The 19,786-nt window shown below is 36.4% G+C and overlaps 2 protein-coding genes across 2 annotated transcripts; one reads left to right on the top strand and one right to left on the bottom strand.

Moving 5' to 3' along the window:
- Positions 1–3,068: 3,068 nt before the first annotated feature.
- Positions 3,069–8,050, top strand: tmem229a (transmembrane protein 229A). Its single transcript, XM_015352533.2, has one exon. The coding sequence runs from the start codon at positions 3,261–3,263 to the stop codon at positions 4,314–4,316; it is 1,056 nt and encodes a 351-aa protein (XP_015208019.1). The 5' UTR covers positions 3,069–3,260; the 3' UTR covers positions 4,317–8,050.
- A 4,077-nt stretch (positions 8,051–12,127) lies between these two features.
- On the bottom strand, positions 12,128–18,228 carry LOC102693429 (hyaluronidase-5-like). The gene is made up of 5 exons (XM_069192919.1): positions 18,149–18,228; positions 16,525–16,591; positions 15,602–16,147; positions 13,863–13,952; positions 12,128–12,328 (listed from the first exon to the last, which is right to left on the bottom strand). Exons 1-5 carry the CDS (start codon positions 18,226–18,228, stop codon positions 12,224–12,226), a joined length of 888 nt encoding a protein of 295 aa, XP_069049020.1. The 3' UTR covers positions 12,128–12,223.
- Between the last annotated feature and the right edge of the window lie 1,558 nt (positions 18,229–19,786).

Below are 19,786 nucleotides of genomic sequence, written 5' to 3'. Positions count from 1 at the left end.
AGTAGGGTAACCCTGGCGGGCTGGACTGAGGGAACATAAGCTGTCTCATTCCTGCCACATGGACTGAGGGAACGCAGGAGTAGGCCGCCACTGGGAAACCCTGATAAGGGTTATGGCACCGGTAGCGGCTGCCACTTACCCCCAGAAGGCGCTTTAGGAGGTCACTTGGCTGCTGGAGAAACCGGCACTTCTCCAAGGCCGACATTAACGGCTGTTCACTGTCCATCCTCCTGCTTCTGACATGAATGTAGTATTTTCGGGTTTGGCGAGGACGGACACAGTGATTCAGATACTCGTTGAATTAAAAACGGCTCTTTTATTTTTCGCCACTACCACCACACCCGCACGCCTGCCAAGAGAGAGAGAGAACGAGAGGTCTATTCGGGTAGTTACACAGGGATAGGGTGGCAGTTGAGTACACGTATAACAGGGGTGCTAAACCAGGAAACTATTTACACAAATCTAGGCGATCTCACCTCTCTGTACGCCCGTTTTGCAATGGGTCAGCTGCACTGGTCAGCGGCCTTCCTAGTCCCCGCCCTGGCCACTACTACTCCCATCCTGCCCCATCCGGGCGCTCTTTGGGGCCAGGCAAATGCGCTACAATAAGATACAATCTCATAAGACAGTATCTGCTGCTAGGTGCAAAGAATGCACTACCGATGTACAGCTTGTTTAGCTTTCAGTAGTGGACACAGATGGTACTAGACTTTGACTGTCAAATTAGATCCCTGGTGATCACCGCCATTGATGGCAAATATCATTCAGTGTAATGAATTTACCTATGTCAAGTCTAATTAATAGAATTTCCATTCCATTTACATTTTCATGACTTAAAATGACAGTGAACCTATTACAAACCAATTTTTAATGTCCTGGTAAACGCTGTGTGAGCACAGAAAGCAGAATGTGTTTAGTATTTTCCGCTTCTGCAAGCAATTACTTATTATTAGAATGCATTCTGGGAGATGAAAGGCACTGCCGACAAACTATTAAACACATACAAACAATAAATACTGCAGCAAATTAGCCCCAAGTAGGAGTACAGTCACTCAGAACAATGGTGGCAACAATCCTAGTGCAATTATAACACTCTCTCTAGAGGTCCCCTCAGATTCCAGCAATTCAACTCTTTCAATCCATGCACCAAAGGGGACAGTTTATGAATTTCCTCTTCGTGCCCAGACACTATTAGTTTGTCCCATGTGTGCCGTTGGACATGTCTATGACAAAAGTGATGAGCTAACGCTCTTTGGATATGCACCTCTCCTCTTTTGAAAGCAGAACCCTCAAGGACAACACATGGTCACACACTGCACTGCACACCCTCTGAAACAATCAGATATGTTCCTTTAAAATACTGCAATAATATACAGAATATCACCTGGTTATCACTGCTCTTGAGATGTCAGCAAATCTTAGTGTGGATCAGCAAATGGAAAAAGTACAAAAACTTAATTACATTCAGACAAATGCCAGCAGCCAGTCACAACTGGCAACCCACTGAAGCTAAGCAGGTGTGAGCCTGGTCAATACCTGGATGGGAGACCTCCTGGGAAAAACTAAGGTTGCTGCTGGAAGAGGTGTTAATGGGGCCAGGAGGTTGTGCTCACCTTGGGCTCTATGTGGGTCCTAATGCCCCAGTATAGTGATGGGGATGCTATACTGTAAAAAGGCGCCATCCTTTGGATGAGACATTAAACTGAGATCCTGACTCTCTGAGGTCATTATAAACCCCAGGGCCTTCCCATCGGCCTTTACTAATCATGGCCTCATAACAATCCCCATCACTAGGGGGATTCATCACTTTGTTCTCCTCCTCAGAGATAGCTGATGTGTGGTGAGCGTTCTGGCATTGCTGTTGCATCATCCAGATGGGTGCTGCACATTGATAATGGTGGAGGGGAGTCCCCATTACCTGTAAAGCACTTTGAGTGGAGTGTCCAGAAAATAACTATATAAGTATAAGGAATTATTATTATTAAATATACTGAAAAAAACTTTATTCGAGCATGCCACTGTTAAAATACAATACCAGAAAACATAAAAAATGTTTCAGGTGGGTAGCTGCGTCAGCATGCATAGGCTGCAAAGGAACAAGTAAATGTTTATTCCATGCTGAAAAGAGAAGAAAAATTCCCCGAAGAAGACACCCAAAGAAGGCTCCACAGCTGAAACATTGTGTTTCCTTTCTTCTCTTTTCAGCATGGAATAAACCTTTACTTGTTCCTTTGCAACATAAATGTACTGTATATGCCATACACAAATAAGTAAAAGTACTTTTAACAACTTCATTAAAGAAGGGGACCCACTTCAGATGCCACACATCTCAGTGACATGCAGGAACAGGCCTGTTACACAACAGACTAATGACATTGGTGCTAGTACCCCTGCTTTTCTGAACAGTGGGATTGGATCATAAATTATCACAAGTAGTCAGAAACTAGCACTCTAGAAACTACAGCTTTCTGTATTTTTGTACAATTGTACTTTGCATTTCCTTTTTGAGAAACAACAATATTCTATAAATATGGGCAGGCTTTACCTCATCTTCTCACTTTTAAGAAGAAACACAATAAATATCTTATTATATAAATAAAATGTTGGTCATCTTTGTTTCATCATCTGCTGTAGAAAAGAAAAAAAAAGGCTTCTACCAGAAATAACCGTGGTTTGCAAACTTTTACTGACTTCCTGTTTTTAGAGACCAAAAGTTAACTACAGTAGATTGCCATTTTATTTTAGAAAGAAAACAAAAACATGAAAAACAGTCGTTTTAGAATAAAAATTACTTAAATTTAATGTACATTTATCAATTAAATATAATAAGTAATACTGTGTTTTTAAAATATTCCAAGAAAAAGTGTAGACTAGTATATGAGCACATTTTTTGTGATAGAATATTACCGTATTTTTTTAAGATTGTGATGATAATGATGATGACAACAATGATGATGAAGATGATGACAATGATTGTACACATTATGCTAAAGTGCGATATTAAAGAGGTTTACTAGCTTTAGGTACTGTACATCCGAAGAAAGAGGAGTCGAGGAACGTCATAACGGGGACGTCCTTCTCGCCAGACATTACGCCTCCTTTCAGATTCAGTAATGCTGATTAGAAACGTTGTCAGGTGCTGGAGTACAGTAGCAGCTAGCTACTTAGCCTCAGGGCAGCTGGAAACAGGATGCAGACTAAGCAAAGGCGATTAGAAGTCTGATTGTCTCTTAAGGATATTTCCTGAAATAAGAGTGATCATGACAAGCCGACGGCGCGATGGTCAGCAAATGTGCTCAACGAGAGACTGCTATACATCGAATCTGTCAAGACTCCCGCAAAAGGATCTGTCCAGTACTGAAAAGGCAGGAAAATCAATGCAAAAGCTTCCAGCTTGGATGCGTCTTTATTTCTACGGAATGCATGGAATAACGTTGGATATTATATTGTCATCGGCGCAAATATTTGTTAAAACAAATGATTTCAAAATGCTGGGTTTCTCTTCTCCTTTTCTTTGCGTTGTTCACTCGATGACCCATTTTGCACTGGAGAAAGTATATTTGCAGAGAAAGAGCTTCCACAGATGCCCTGTTGTTTTCCATTGCATATTGTATCCTTCTGTTTATATTTTTCTGCATATTCTGGTTGAGAAAAACGTTGCAAGCTTAAACCACGTCAAACGTGTGTCTGTAGCACATCTTGCTGTTCAGTACCTCATAGCGCTATACTACGCTTACCTATTTCACAAAAAATTCTTACGACTACAGTACCATTGCCTTGGAAGCAATCAAGCTGAACTGATACTAGAAAGGTCTCTTCGAGGACTGCCTGGTATTATTCGATTTGTGTTCTTCGGTATGCACGGGTTTTTAGATGAAGTCATTTTCACCTCCATTTTCAATCTGATTGAAAACGATGACAGGACCTTGACTGGCCATACGTCTCTGTGGTCTTTTCTCATGTACGGAAGTTGCAGTTTCGTTGTGGAAAAGCTGTATTTATATCTACATTACAAAAGAGGCTGGAATGCGTGGAAAAGACTCCCTATTTATATTGGTTTCGTTTACACATGGGAATTTTCGTGGGGTCTGATCTTACGTCAGTACAATGCATGTTCTTGGGACTATTCGCACTATCCTCTAAATTTCAAGGGACTCATTACCCTGCTTTATTTACCTGGGTGGATCTGCCTAAGTTTGTACCAGGATATATTATCTAACATCCTGCTGCGTGTGGAATGCGCCGAAGGCAAAAACACCCAGACCTGCGTTATTAATGGGCAGCACCGTGTTAAAAATCATAAACATGTGACCTGAGGGGCGCTATCAGTTTTAATGTGAAAACTCTTCAATTACAGCAGTGTGCATATTTAAAATATTATTTCTACAGAGAAATTCCAGTAGCTGTTAAAGCAGCGTTATTTTTAGACGGATAACGTTCTAAGAGTGACGAATACAACATAAAAACAATCGTCAACAAGTTATAGCGTGTCATATGACGCCAAGTTTTCATTACTGTATTGCCAAACTATTTTTTCTTGATTTTATTGAAACAGGCTCTATGGCAATAGGATGCTTGTACGTGCATGTACGTGTACTGTGCATACTGTATAATAATAACAACAAACTCGGTAGAACGTCAGGATTTTCGAAGATCGAGTTCTACTTACCACAATTAGTCCTTAGGTCTGCGATATTCATGACAAACCTTGCTTTTTAATAAGTTGGCATATAGGAGACGACTTAATTGTATATTTGAAGGCCAAACCTATTATACTTCCATAATTCTTGAATGAGTTTAAACTTTACAGAAGCAAGGGATAAACAAAAAAAAGTGTATCATTAGTAACGTGAACATTGTAAAGATAAGGCACTTGTGTAAGGCCACTCAGGTATGGGCAATGCTTTTAATTCTTGGAAAATTTAGATTAAAAATTGTCAAACATTTAAAGTTATATAATTCAACACAACATAGTTAAAATGTCATGGTGTCCTCTCTACCTAACAAAATGTTCACATCTTAAATATTAAGTGGTCTCACACAATTTCTGAAATAGTATAGTATACTGTATTTTCAAGACATTCTCTAACACATGCTGACAATAAACATACAGGAAGAATTACTAGTGACTGGAAATTGCCATTTGAAAGAGAAATTAAACTTAGGTAAACTCAAACTTGCCAGAATCCAACCTAAGTAAAAGTAGTGGAAAATAGTTATGGTTGTCAAAATAGATTATAAATTAATGGAGTGTTACTCTGAGTCATCCAAGTTAAATAGTATGGTAATATCTTCAAGAAGATGATCCTTCAATTAAGAAAACTGATCTTGATTAAATCTTATGTGTGTTTAATACAGATGCCAACAATCTAGAAAAACAAATGTATAAAAAATATTACATTTTGTATTAAAATATTACTGTATGTGATAATATGCATAGGCAATTTAGTATATGTTAAATATGAATGCTTATTGAAAAAGATGGTGTATTAATTTTTCAAAACGTTTTATTTAAAAACATGACTAATATGTACAGTTGCATTTCAAAGTAGCTTTGCATTGTGAGAGCTAACATTTAAATAGCAAGCCTTCTAATCTCAATTAATATGTTGTTTAAGACCTACTGCATTATACACCTTTGTTTATACAACATAGTTGTGCAACTAGTTGAAGTACTTGGATAATTGATATGCCTTGCAAAAATTAAAGCTAGAAACTTGTTAACATATTTTCTATATACTGTAGAGGAATAATTTAACCTGTGTATTTGAAAGATTTACTCAGATGCCTTAGCTGTAAACAATGTAATTATTTACTCTTTATCATGTAATGTTCTGTACTTGTAATTCATATACCTTCACCTTCAAATAGATTTGAACTCACCTTTTGTCAGTTTGTAATATTTTTTTAAAAATGAAAAATGAAAAAGTTTTTATCTACAGGTATAGGGCTCTTTAAATTTGATTTATTTCCAAATTGAATAGCCTTAAGGGTCTGAAAGATCATGTTGTTTTTCATAACACAGTTCATGTTGTATTCCCTTTTCGACAGAGTTGACTTTAATTTGCATGCAATTTACTCTACCACTTTTATTTTGGGCATTTCTACAAACTCAAAATACAGTTTTACATGTGTTTTGCAGCGTGTATTAATGGATGCAAAAGCCAGAGAGGTCAGATACAGTCCACGTCAAATGTATTTACACTTCTAAAATCACAAAGCAAACTAAGGAATATGCAGTGTACAGTACCAAAGCTCAATTTCATTTTAAAATATTAAGTGTACATAGAAATTCACCAAAATCACAACTTTATAGTACATTTTTGCACACTATCACTGCAAAATACCAGTGATGAATTAGAAATAAATAGCAGAAAAAAACAACCTATCCGAATGATTACAAAATAAATAGAATTCATCTCTAATAACAATACTTTAGTATACCAAATAGTTGAGAACAAATGCTCAGATATGATAACAGCCTATCCAAGAGGCTTCACAGCATTGTAGCTAAGAAGACAAAACAGCTAAATAAATTAATAATCATTAACATGTGCATAACATTACAGAATGTGGCAGTGTTAACAGGCTAATTCCTTTTCATAACATATAAAAAAATGTATGATACACAAATTGTAAGATTAAAGAAATCTGTCATACAATGTGAAACATACATTATGTAAAAACATAAATGATTCTGTAAAACTAGTGACCAAAGACATGAAACAGCTTAGTAAGATGTGTTTATAAGAGAGCAGTACAAAAATCCCTGAGCACATACCATGCTAATGCACAAAATTTACATTAACAAATCCAATTGGTGTTTTGAAAAAAATACATAGGTGAGATTAAAATAAATTGTTCGTAAAATAGGATCAAATGTCTATATGAATACAATACAAAAAGAAAGGTTTATGATTAAAATTTCATCTAACCTGCTGTCAAGCAAGAGAGTTGTGCTGTCGTGGTGAGGTTCTGCTTTTTCTCTTTCTGGAAATCTTTTCATGACTAAAAGTTAAATGTAGCAGTATACTAGAGCAATATTCATGCATATTGTATATCTGCATTTTGTGTTGTATGATTTAACATTTCACAATAAAATTGTTTTGCTAATCAAAAAAAGAAAAAAAGTCAGGAAATCTTAAAAGAGATCAATGTTGGAAAAAGTTGCTTTCATGGAGAGCAAAGTTCACAGGCTAGGTAATAATAAAATGCTGCAAAAACATTTCATGCTATAATTGAAGTCAGAGGTGTACAAAATACAGTATTAACCTACAGGACATGAATTCAGTTAGTTTCTCTAAACTGTACGTGTGCGTGCACGCATGTGTATTGTCCGGGTATGTGTGCATACACATCCTGCAATGGACTGGCATTCAATTCAGGTAAGCTCCGAGTTCCCACACCCCTTACCAGGAATATCGTGCATTTTGATAATAGTGATGCATTTATACATTATGATGTAAAGACAATATGTTTTTCAGTGTCTTCTTTTAAGCTTCTTTATAATATGTTTATTGTGGGTAGCTGTGTCAGCATGCGTAGGCTGCAAAGGAACAAGTCAAGGTTTATTCCATGCTGAAAAGACACCTAAAGAAGGCTCCACAGCCGAAATGTGATGTTTTCTTTCTTCTCTTTTCAGCATGGAATAAAACTATTACTTGTTCTTTATAATATGACAATATTGGTGATGTTGTTAATACTGCATGATACCTTGCATCATGCAGTATATGTAAGAGGGTAAATACATATGACTTCTATTTTGCAGTTTAAATGAAAGGTGCACACTTGCATTTGTTTATTTCATTTCCTCCTTAGTGTGTTTTTTGTAAATTCCGAAATCATAAGTACAGTATATGTTAATATAGAATATAGAAGATATTTAATGTTATATTGATTCATGTACTGAACTTGTTAAGGCACCCTGTCTTGCCATTTTGAAAGGTTTGGACTCCTGTTGAGTCGTAAGAGACCTTAAATGCTAATCACTGTTATATTTTGTATTTTATATTATATATACACTGTTATAAATATATTTGTGCTTTCTTCATTTTGTGTTGTATGATTCAATGTTTTACAAAAACGTTGTCATTTACCTCAGCTTAAAGAAGAAAAAACTAAATAAAACACATCACAATTTAATTGTTTTTGCTCTAAATTCCAATGTTTTTGAGTTAATCTTCTCAAATGATATTTCAAAATTTTCTTAATTGAAGAAGCAATATGTTTTATGAGACTTTAAGGTTCTTGTTCAATTACATTATATTGATTTTAAATTATTTTTTAATTGCACTGTCAATTGAACCTTTTTCACTTTTTCAATTAAAATATTTTTAAAGCAAAGACTGTTCCCCGGTATCTGATGTAATCTAAAGGATAATATATTTTTTATCAATTTGGAGAACTTAATATTTAGTATGTTTGTTATTTTAATTTTCAATGTACAGTATTCAAATAGAACTTGCAGCTTTCTTATGTACATTTTCTCGATTCAATGTGTTGTATATGACCAAATAATATTGTAATTGAAAAAATAAGTGAAGTGAAATTACAGCTTAAGCATGAATACCCTGGTATGATGATAGTGTTATTGTTTTTTCCTTCAAGTTTTGATGATTTTCTCTTTGTATTTAAATTAACAGATAATATGTTTCTGTGGTTTCTAGCTATTCTTTTTAACATGTCAGTAGAACACAGCAGGGAAACAAGCTTGCAGGGCTATGCTCATTTGTACTTCACACTTGCTGCCTCCTGTGTTCAATTCCAATTGCTTGGGGAGCCTTCAGTGTGAAGTTTGCATGCTCTCTCAAACCCACGTGATTTTTTTCCAGGTGCTCTAGTTTCCATCTACTGTGTAAAGATGTGAGTCAATGCATTTCAGTGTGTTTGCCCTGTAATGGACTGTTGTCCTGCCCAGTTTGTTTTTCCACTTTTTGCTCTGTCCCTGTCAGGTTGGACTCATCACTGTCAACTAATAGTAAAGGGGTAACTTAAAGCCTATAGAAAGGTTAAATATGAAAGCAAGTCATTTAGGCGATCTGCCTCATCTGTTTACTTGTAAGTAGTTGATTACAAGGATTGCGGCCTTTCTTGAAATAATCCAGTGAGACGAAAACAATTTCTATATCACCTCAAATTGGTGTGCAGTTATTTGTATCCAGGTTATTATAGTGGTACAGAGAGTTACCGAGGAAGAAAGGTTGAGAGACAATGTGCATGGCAGAGTTAAATTAGAGATGAGGTTTAAGAGTTCTCATGGAATAAGAGTATAAAGAATTGGTGAGAAGTGTATATAATTTGCCAAGCTTGGCTGGTGGGAAGGAGGTGCAAAAGTTAGAATCAAGGACAATCCCTAGAGATCCAAGGAAGAAAATTTATTTCTCCATCTCATCTGACATTCAAAAACACAGTCAAGGCTGAAACGGCTCTAGTAGGAAAAGTTTCAGGATAGGTGTTCTGCAAGTGTTGAAAAGATTTGGACTGGTTCAGCAGTCCAAACTAAAATGTGAAATAATATTTATCTCGTTCATGCACCCAGGTGGCAGACGTTGTTACTTAAGCCAGCAAGTGGTTTCCAAATCATGGAGGTCAGACCAGCGTGGCTGGCTTGGAGAAAGACGTGTAGGACTGAAAGCAGAATAGAGAGACAGGCTGGCATGGGGAAGCCAATTGCTGACAGACTGAGCAGTCACCTGCAGGTTCTGTAATGCTACAGAGTGCATTATGGAATTATGCAGAGCTTAACATAAGTTTGTAGCAACAAATGATAATGTGAGCAAAGTGGAGAATGAAATAAAAATAAAACCTCTTGGACTGAGAAGAAAAAAAACCTCTGGGAGTCCTCTTCCAAGCAGAATATGCTTTGGGATCTAATAAATCTTGGATGATCTCCACTTTGCAGATCAGGCTGGTGTTAAGTAAAATGGAAGACACTGTGCTGATCCATAAGACAGCCCAGCTACTCACATTGAGGTCACTTTAAGAAAGTGACGAAGAAGTGGTGCAGGAAATGGTACTGAGTGTGGTAGCTGATACCTATCAGTGAGCAGGAAGTCTTACATAAGTACTGAGTGATAATAACAGAGACTCATAGGGCTCATTGTGGAACTGAGCTTAATGCACTGAATATAAATGCTCTTACCTGTCTGGTGTGTTTTCTGTATAATGAGTAAGGATGGATGAATGTTTTCTGGATGAATAAGGATTTTGGCAGAGAGCTTGAGTCATACTGATTAAAACAATTTTGAGGGCAAATGGTCTGGTATATTTGAAAGGGTTTCTACCAATGTCATGTGGATGGAACACTTTGGGAGGTTGTTGTTGGGAAAGTTGGAACCTAATCTCTGCCACTGGAACTCTGTGATGAGAAATACAAATAAGGGCCCAGGCCAGGTGCAGACTGACACTGTGCGCTAGCACCCACAGGGCAGTATGAGTGTCAGATACCAGGGTGGAGTGCACAGGAATGAGTTATTGATGGCAAGCAGTAGTCTGGTGGAGTTGAGAAGACCTGAGCCCCTGGAGCACTGGACATCCAGGGCCATAGGTGGAAGAAGTGGAGAGGGGCGGGCTCGAGTGAGCATAGAGGCCTGAACCAGATCAGACTGATACTGTACCATGTAATTTCATTTTCGGGAATGGGGGAGGGGACATATGGGGTACTATGGGACAGAATTGGCAAGAGTAAGAGACGAAACAATGAAGAAAGGCTGGGTGGTTGGATACTCGACCAGAAACAGGGCAAAATGAAGGGCAAGAGAGGGAAAACGGAGACTGAGGAAAGGGGGAAAATAAGATCACTTTATTAGCCATATACAATTTCTTATATTAGGAATTTGTCTTTTCACATACCCCAACTTGCTCTCCATGAGACACACAGACAGGGAGAGAAGCTTGGGGTCAGAGCACAGGGTCAGCCATTTATGCGGTGCCCCTGGAGCAGTTGGATTTAAGGGCTTTGCTCAGGAGCCCAACAGAGTAGGATTTCTCTGCCGGCCGCGGGGTACAACCCAGCCACAGGCGCAGATCCTTAGCCACAGAGCCACCGCTCCACTCCAGAGGAGGGTATCAGAATCAGAAGAGGTATTGAAAAGGCGAAAGGGAAGGTGTGAGGAAGTGGCCAGGGAAGTTGAGGACATTAGTAGAACCATAAACAATGAATAAACTCCACGGCAAATGCAGGGGTCTGGTGGCTGTATAGACTATAGAGAAGGAGAAGTCAGAGAGCAGCTTATTTACTTTAAAGCAAGACGCAATTCCTGTCCTGGCTTGGAGGAGGCAAGTGATGATCAGATCCCTGATGATCAGATCGAAATTTGTCATCCTCCAAAACGTCTGCTTTAAAACACCATATGGCCCCACATCCAGGAGTTTTATATTTGACTCTTGTGTTTAATCTTAATAACAAAAAACGTAATCAATTTCAAAATCTAAACAGCAATTGTTCCCATAGATGAAACTTGCAAATTAATTGTTGTAGGTAAATGAGGTTTAAAGTGTCACTAGACGCATTCTTGAACATTTTCAGAGACTGTGTAATCAATTCTTTAGTGACCCCTAGACACATATTTTGCTAATGTGATAGTCACAGTTCCCCGCGGGGTCGTGCCCCCTGCCACCTGTTCCGTCCCGCACCCCTGGGGCGCAAACCTGGGTCTCCAGCCTAACATAACAGAGCTCCAACCGCGTGAGCTAAAGGAGACCTCCCTCAGCCCAGGCAGCTGAGGACCCTGCTATATGCAGTGAGGGCGCTGACTTCACCACAATAGCTCCGCTACACCAATTTGAGTTGTGAATGCAAATCCTTTCCACAACAAAGTGACCGCTTTTCTTTGTTTTTTGTTTACTTTGCTAAACAATATACTGCATACTGTATATATATAAAATATTTTGGATATATAGAATATAATTGAATCTTTAATGTGTACATATATATTACTGATCAGAGAAACCAGTTTAGTTAAACACAACATCTTAGGGAAACACTAACCTACAGTATACAGACCAACAGGAATCATGAATAAAAACCATTTTAAAAATTCTAGAGAAATTGCAAAGACGGGACTTTGATTATAAAGTGTTTCTGGAATACCCTTCCACATCCATTTTGAACGGCAGGATTTTCCCGTATAACAAAGACATGTAAACTTTGCTTCAAAAAAGTTGATATCTTCCTGTGAAAGCTTGCCTTCCACTGAAAGTGCTCCTGTTACTGATTTCTTAATTATAAATCTCCTGGGATCCAAGTGTAGGTAGTCACTGGTGTTCCATTTCTTTCTGACGCATCTTCCATTGTCATTGCAGAGGACAGTGCTACAAAATTTCGCTGCTGTAGATACATTCACAATGTACGGATTCAGTTTTTTTTCTAGATAGTGTTTCAACATGAGGCAAGAGTTCTTTAATGGAAGGAAATAGCACAAAAACATAGAACATTATTAGAAAAATAGGACTAATAATCACACAATGTTTTAATAATGGCAAAGTAGATGTGTTAATGATACACAACAAAGTAAAGTTCCTAATTGATCTGTGCTAGCACATTTTTCATCATGTTATCTTTTTTCCTGTGTTCCATGATACAGTAAACCTACTTCATAAAGTTAAACTACATCTCTAGCTTTTTGCTCTCCTCATGATTGGCATCAACTACAGGTTATGTCTAGAAATGAAAATACTTATTATATGATAATGAGTTGACTTTATTTTCCCAGTCATTGCTATCTATGCTATCGGTATGCTCCTACTTTGCTCCTGTCATCTTTAATACTCTTAATATCTGTAATGTAGGGTAGTTTGTTCCACCCTCAAATATCATTGATACTATTCTTTTTGAAATAACCTCAAAGCTCTGAATCCTTCTTCAGATGGTTACAGGTGAGAGAAGAGATATGACAGAAAGAGGTGGATGGGGTAAGCAGAGAATGAAAAGATTGGTGTGTAAAATGGGGATATTGTTTGGAAACATGAGGAACACCTTACAGTGAGAGGTGTGAAAAGCAGCAATCTATAATAACTGGGAGATGAAAAATAAATTAGTTGATATTTGGGTGCTGACAGACTGTATGAACCCATTCCAATAAATATTTTAGCTTGTGGTGTCTTTTTGGCAGGGCTGTCTTTGAAACCCTATGAAAACATACAGAGAGGTTAGTGTACAGTAAATGTGAGTGTGGATTAAAAATGTGAACAATTGACTTGGATCTATCATCTTTGATTGTCACTGCTCTGACATGTACTGTAGCAGTGCTCATGTTCTCTCTGCTTTTTAATGTGAAAATAACCTCTGCTTGTTCCCATGTATTTGTCAGGCTACAACATGCTGTAGCATCAAACTATAATACTATCTCACAAATGTTAATAAAGATGTCCTAGCAAATAAGAAGCATTGAGTACCTTTTGTAATTTAATTGGAAAGCAATGCCAAAATATTTTTAACTAAATACAAAATGTTTCTCTTGAGCTTTTTGGAAATTGAGTACCACATATTAGAAAGTTATTTATTGCATTTTTCTTTAGTTCCTTAATATTTAAATTAAAGCCTACAGAATGAAGACATTTCTCAAAAACATACTGTACTACCGAGCAAAGAGATACCCAGCTCCCTAAATCACTGGATTACTGTTAAATCACATAATTACTGTTGAACATAATTACTGTAGTAATATTCTTTGTTTAATGAGTTATATGTTGAACTATCGAAGTTTTTCAGTAAGTATTTTTATTTTTATTTTGTGCAATTGTGATAGCGCTGACTGATTTAGGAAAAACAAATTTATTTAATTTTGCTAGACATAGAATGTATTTCTTCCCTTAATTGTACAAGTAAATCTTCAAAAACAACCAGTGGGAATGTAGCTCACCTTACTCTCTGTAACATTCATGTCTCCCCATGCAATAACACCAGCTGAACCCAAAGCAGCTGCTTCCCCAATAGTGTTCACCAAGTCAAACTAAAAAAACAACAACATGGTATTTCAACCAATCATACAGATTGCATGCACTTTGTTATGTATTACCCTAAGGTAATGGAGAACAGGACAAGAGTATTGTTATTGCACATATGTTAAGCTAGACAAACGTTCTCAACACAGCTACTTCCAGCTACTAAGGCAACATTATAGTGATCCTCTGCATGAAACAATGACAGGATGACAGATAAGGTTGCTCTCAGTCAGAAGGTTTTACATTGGAGAATTCAACAGATAAATAGACACGCTCTTGCTTAGTCAGTGCATACATTTTGGCTACAGTGCAGGTATATCAACAGCTTAGATGTAATAAATTATACCTTTCTTGATTATATTTTCCCAAATAAGTGAAATAGTATTGCAATGAGATGAACAGTCTTTGTCTTTTTCAAAGGCCCATGATGATCCAAACCAAGGTCAAAATTGTTTTCGAGTTTGGATATCTAGGCAGCTGGCAATCAATTTTCCAAATGTACTGTAGATGTGCCCTGCATAAGGTCAAGTCAATTTCAAACAAGGTTTTCCTTGGAAATAACAGTTATGATCTGTACATTGTTATTTGGCTTAAGTCTGTGTTTCTGTTGCTGTTAAGTTGCAAAACTTGGACATTTATGATTTATAATTTTGAGTAGAGAAATATTCATACACTCCATTTCTCAATGAAGAGATAATGCCGAAATCTGTTAAATTATTTTTATTAGGTAAACTTCAAATTGTGTGTTTTCAGTAGGCTTTTTAATTCTTACAATTTAGAAACAAATAAAATGAGTATGAAATGAGTAGTTTTGAAGGTGCTGTGTTCTCATGAGAGTAAGGCTTGACTGATACAGTAATGACCTAAATTAACAAGCTGAAAAGTGTAACAGTTCTTTGAGGATGATAATGCTTAAAACATGTCAAGGCCGTCTTAGTGTTCTGAATGTAAAGATGGAGTTTAAATAGGTACGGTACAGTAGCTGCGTCGGTATGCTTAGACTGAAAAGGAACAGGTAAAGGTTTATTCCATGCTGAAAGGAAAAGAAAAGAGACAGGTGTGACTAAAACATTTTGTCTCTTTTCTTTTCCTTTCAGAGTGAAATAAGACTTTACCTGTTCCTTTGAATGTATCGATGACTTCTTAAAAGATATTAGGAGGCTGAAGAGACAAGCTTTTCCTGCTGCACTAGAATGTGGTGTGGTTGCAATGGCACAGATTGTCCCTAGCCAGCCTTTAACAGAAGGTGAAGGACTTCTAGAACTGCAGCAACCTTTCAGGTCAAGTGGTACAAACAGCTTTTCTTTGGGAAATAGTTAAAAGAGCAGGTTCCTTTCCAATTTATTTGACTCCATCTTCATCGTTTCATCAAAAACAAATGCCTATACATGCCAAACATGTCAAAGGGTTTTTTGTGCTTCAGTATTTTGCAATAGAATTTAAACGTTCTGTTCTTCTATCTGTTTCTGGTTTATTTTCATTGGACAGCACCTCATTAATCATGGGCATGAATGGTTTGAACAGCTTTTTTTAACATTTTGTTTTGCCAACTCCTGTTAAACTCTATGTATTTAATAAAATCCATATACATACAGACACTGTGAGAAAACAGACATAAAATAGACTTATGACTATTTTATCATAAGTCATAACTTACCTCAGAAAGGTAATCTTGATCGCTGTTTTTAAACACCAGGCGAATATATGCATAGATGGGAATAGAGTAATTTTTCTTGGGAAGCATTGAGACTCTCATGGATTCTTGGATACGGTGTCGGACATATAAAGCAGCTTTAAAAGTGTTCTTCAATATTATTTCCAGATATATTGAGGGGTAAAGAGCTGTGGACTCCTCCCAAAGCCACATTAAGTCATTATTTCTTGCAATTTCAATATCAGGGCAATTACCAGAATAATCAGTTAAATCATCAGTGTATTCGTAATTATAGCAATCTGGATACAGGTAGTAGCCCCAAAGACGGTTAGGCTTTGATGCCTTTCCAAGCCTCAAAGAATCCTTGAAATACCTTATTGCTGCTTTTTCAAACTCTTCTCTGGCAGCATCTTCAGCTTCGGCAAAGGTTAAGGTAAGATCTTGTTGCATAACCAGATATAACGACAGATTTCTGTAGATGTCCTTGCTACCCCAGTTTCGTATCCATTGTGGTCTCCACTCTTCAAAATCGAGTACAGCTAGGCCAGGCTGTTCAGAGGGAATGTAAAACATAATATCCTCTTTAGCCTCTTTGTAGTGCTCTTTGAAATTTATCAGCTGAGGAAGTCCACCATTGTATATCATACCAGTGTCTTCATCTACATAGGGGAAGATGCCAAACCTATCAATATAGAAAATAGCAATGCTCTGGTTGGTGGAAGACTTCAAAGTGCTACTCACATAGCGAAAATATTTCAGATCGAAACTAATGTTAAACCAGCTCTCACATAGTTCTGTGGGTGCATTCCATGCAAAAACAAAAGGGGATTTCAGGTCCAGTGGAGGAGCAGTCTGAAAAAGTGTCTTGCAACGGTTAACTTGAGTTATGAGAGCAAAACATAATGTTAATGTCCAAGCAGCTGTACCAAAGAATAGTCGCAAAGGGAAGATTTCCATTGCCAGTGGATTTTCAAATAATTGGTTGTGTAGTACCTGTAAGACAAAATATATTTTCTAACAAGCAGTACATTCAATCCATATAAGAAGCAATAATTCTACATGTTTTTATCTTTAAAGCATTAATTTATTATTTAGCTACAGACAAACACATTTCAAGAAACACCTTTCAGAGTTAAATGGTGTCATTTAAGACCATATGTGGTCTCTAATAATGGTTCACAATGTTTTACAATGCTGGGATATGAATATCAAAGTTCTTATACTAGGGTCTAGCCTGGTCTGTGAGAGACACAATCCAACACAATCCATTAGGTCTTATACATAACCCATCAATAAATTGCTAAGAGTTGGAATACAGTTGTAATCACTTTGGGAAACTAATTGAACTAAGACTTGTGATGGCCTTAATTTATATTGATATACTGCATACTCTTAAACCCTGTAACTGTGAAACACTGTATATAAATGCCAACATTAACATTATATCACTTACTAAGGTTCCCTTATAACAGCTGTCTGGGTCTGCTAATTTATCACGTAAAACCATAAAAGGGGAAAGTTTTGACAGAAGGAGATATATAAAGGACATATCCATCCCTTGGTAGAAATGTAGGATTTGTGCTTAAAGTAAAAAAAAAACTTTTCAAGCACACTTAGCACAGACTTTGTCTTTAGAGGAATTGTATGATCACTTTTGCTTTTGTTGTAATCTGAGCCAAGTGCTTCATGAGAAACAGAGGCTAAGATATGACATGCTTATCTGGACATGTTTAAACAAGTAAAGCATAAAAGCAATTCATAGCTCATTCATACAATACAGCTTAATTTGAATATACAACAAGCTTTGCTTTCAAGAGGACTAGCTACGTTGAAACTGCAATGCTAGCAATATTAAAATCTTGAAATGATCCTTAGCATATTAACAAAAATGGCTACTAAAACATATATAAGAATATTTTCAGTATATTGGACAATTATATAACATTAAACAAGAAATATAGTTTCCTTTGTGAACAATTGAAATATGTTGTTTAAACCAATGAAATCTTATCATTGAATCCTAAAATATTAAATTGCAGTCACAAAATGTATCTAGATGAAATACTATTAAAAATTGTGTAATTTTCTAGACTTGTTTCAACATGGAACTTACAGCAGCTACAATTAGATAAAAAACTATAATATACTATAAATACTGTGAAGTTAATGTAAGAATAATAAATAAGTCAGGATTTGCTGGCAACAGGAAAACCATAATCTATAATTTCTCATTATAACCATGAAACCATAGAAACAAAAGTGGTAGTTCCTATGTTAATCACACTTGCCATATTTTTAATATCATGAAAGATTAGTACCTTCATGGTACAAGGTAATTGTGCATACAATCTTTAATTACATTTCTTAAGGAACTTTATGCATGATGAGCAAAAGTGGCAACATTAAAAAAAATTCAAAGACTAAGAAGCCTTGATGATACTGTACAGCACAATCATTTGTACAATTTCACAGGATTTTACCTAGCATTAGGTAGTCTTATCTTTAGTGCTCCAACATTTCATATTTAAAATTAAATCAAGTTTTATTTACCTGTTTGTTTTTGGCGTTTTATCCTTTTTGTCAGTTGACTTCCTGAGCAACTCTTTCAAATGCAGGAGCCTTTGTGACATCACATAAATTATGTTTTAAATTTTGTAACTGAAGTGAAGAAGCATAACTGCCTAGGTAAATGATTCTTTCACTATAAAGTTTGCTCTTGAAAGGTGGTTTGATTCACACATTTTAAAAAATATCACGCTAAACAAATGAAATATTACTGTGTATTACATGATTATTAGAACAACAGTACTGTATATCATATAAACTGTTGCTGTGTCTCTCAACAATTATTTTATATATGTATTAATAAAGGTGTCAATTAAAGAAGGTGATCAGTGATTCTACTCTATCAGCACAGTTGCTCCCACATTCCAAAAACTGTATCTCTAAATTTGCTTATACTGTATATGTGTGTGTGTGCATGCCCTGCAATGGTCTGGTATCCTGTCCAGGGTGTTATTCAGCCTTATGCCCTTTGCTTCCAGGACAGGCTCCAGATTTCTCATTATGAATGCGCCAAAAAAGCTTTTTTTACATAAAAGCATTCTTAAGGTATGTTTTTATTTTTATCGATTGAATTAATTCCCACAGAAAAAAAAATGTTTTGTAAAAAAAATACATCAAGGAATACAAGTTATTTCTACAAGGTATTACTTATAATAATTAAAAACAGGGCAGCACGGTGGTGCTGTAGCTACAGTAGTATTGCTGCTTCACAGTGCTGGGGCCCTGGTTCTATTCCTGGGGTGCTATAGGGTGCTATTTGCATGGAGTTAGTACTGTATGTTCTCCCCATATTCACATGGGTTACGTCCAGATGTTCTGGTTTCCTTCCTTCCATAGGCCAATAACATACCTGGAGGTTAATTGGCTTCCAGGGAATACCTGGCCCTGGTGTGTGTCCCTTCCAGGGTGTATCCTGCCTGGCTGTTGCTTGCCAGGATATGCTGTGGTTCCCTTGTTCCCTGAATGGGATAAAGCAGGTAGAAAATGTATGGATAGAATTAAAGAAAAACAATTGAATGTTACTTTATGCTAATTCTACTATGTTATTAATACAATTCTGTATTTTCTTCTTGCGGCTGTACTGTGTATGTTTAAAGCACAATTTCTAATCAATGCCATTATTTCATCCTTGTTTTCCCTGAGAATAAACTGACAAAGGGCAATGCACAGAAACTTCTGTTTTTTTATCGTGAATGTGCACAGGGATTTTTCATTATATTTCAATACATTCAGTTTTCTTTAGACATTTGTAAATGCTCTCAGCTTCAGAAAAAAACACAATTACAAAAGAAGAAAATAATACAAGAAGTAGTAAAATATCACTATTTGAACTGAAAGGCACATTTTAGCAAGGAATGGGATAAAACAATATAAATAACCAAAAAATTTAGACGTGACAAAGATTTGCTAGTTAATAGAAAAAAAAAACTACTATTAAACACACCTGGAAAATATACTGTATGCATTAGAAAATATTTTAATGTAGTGAGAAAGGCAAATATATTGTAAAATGTGTTTTTTAATGTAGGTCTCACACTGAAAAAGCCCGACAACAACAGGATTTATTACTCTTCTGGAATAATTCAAGAAGGCATTTGTCTCCATATATTAATAAAGATCAAA

The sequence above is a fragment of the Lepisosteus oculatus genome, chromosome 7 (assembly GCF_040954835.1).
Source record: "Lepisosteus oculatus isolate fLepOcu1 chromosome 7, fLepOcu1.hap2, whole genome shotgun sequence".
NCBI classification, from domain to species: domain Eukaryota; kingdom Metazoa; phylum Chordata; class Actinopteri; order Semionotiformes; family Lepisosteidae; genus Lepisosteus; species Lepisosteus oculatus.
The sequence above is the reverse complement of the archived record's forward strand: the minus strand, read 5'-3'. Positions and strand labels throughout refer to the sequence as shown.

What these genes read in the sequence shown, in the direction of transcription:
- tmem229a (XM_015352533.2), top strand. Translation starts at nt 3,261, where the DNA reads ATGACAAGCCGACGGCGCGATGGTCAGCAAATGTGCTCAACGAGAGAC.
- LOC102693429 (XM_069192919.1), bottom strand. Translation starts at nt 18,228, where the DNA reads ATGTCACAAAGGCTCCTGCATTTGAAAGAGTTGCTCAGGAAGTCAACT. An exon ending in AAAACGCCAAAAACAAACAG is followed by an intron (nt 16,592 to 18,148) that starts GTAAATAAAACT and finishes TTTGTCTTACAG; the next exon opens with GTACTACACAACCAATTATT. An exon ending in ATCAAGATTACCTTTCTGAG is followed by an intron (nt 13,953 to 15,601) that starts GTAAGTTATGAC and finishes TTGTTTTTTTAG; the next exon opens with TTTGACTTGGTGAACACTAT.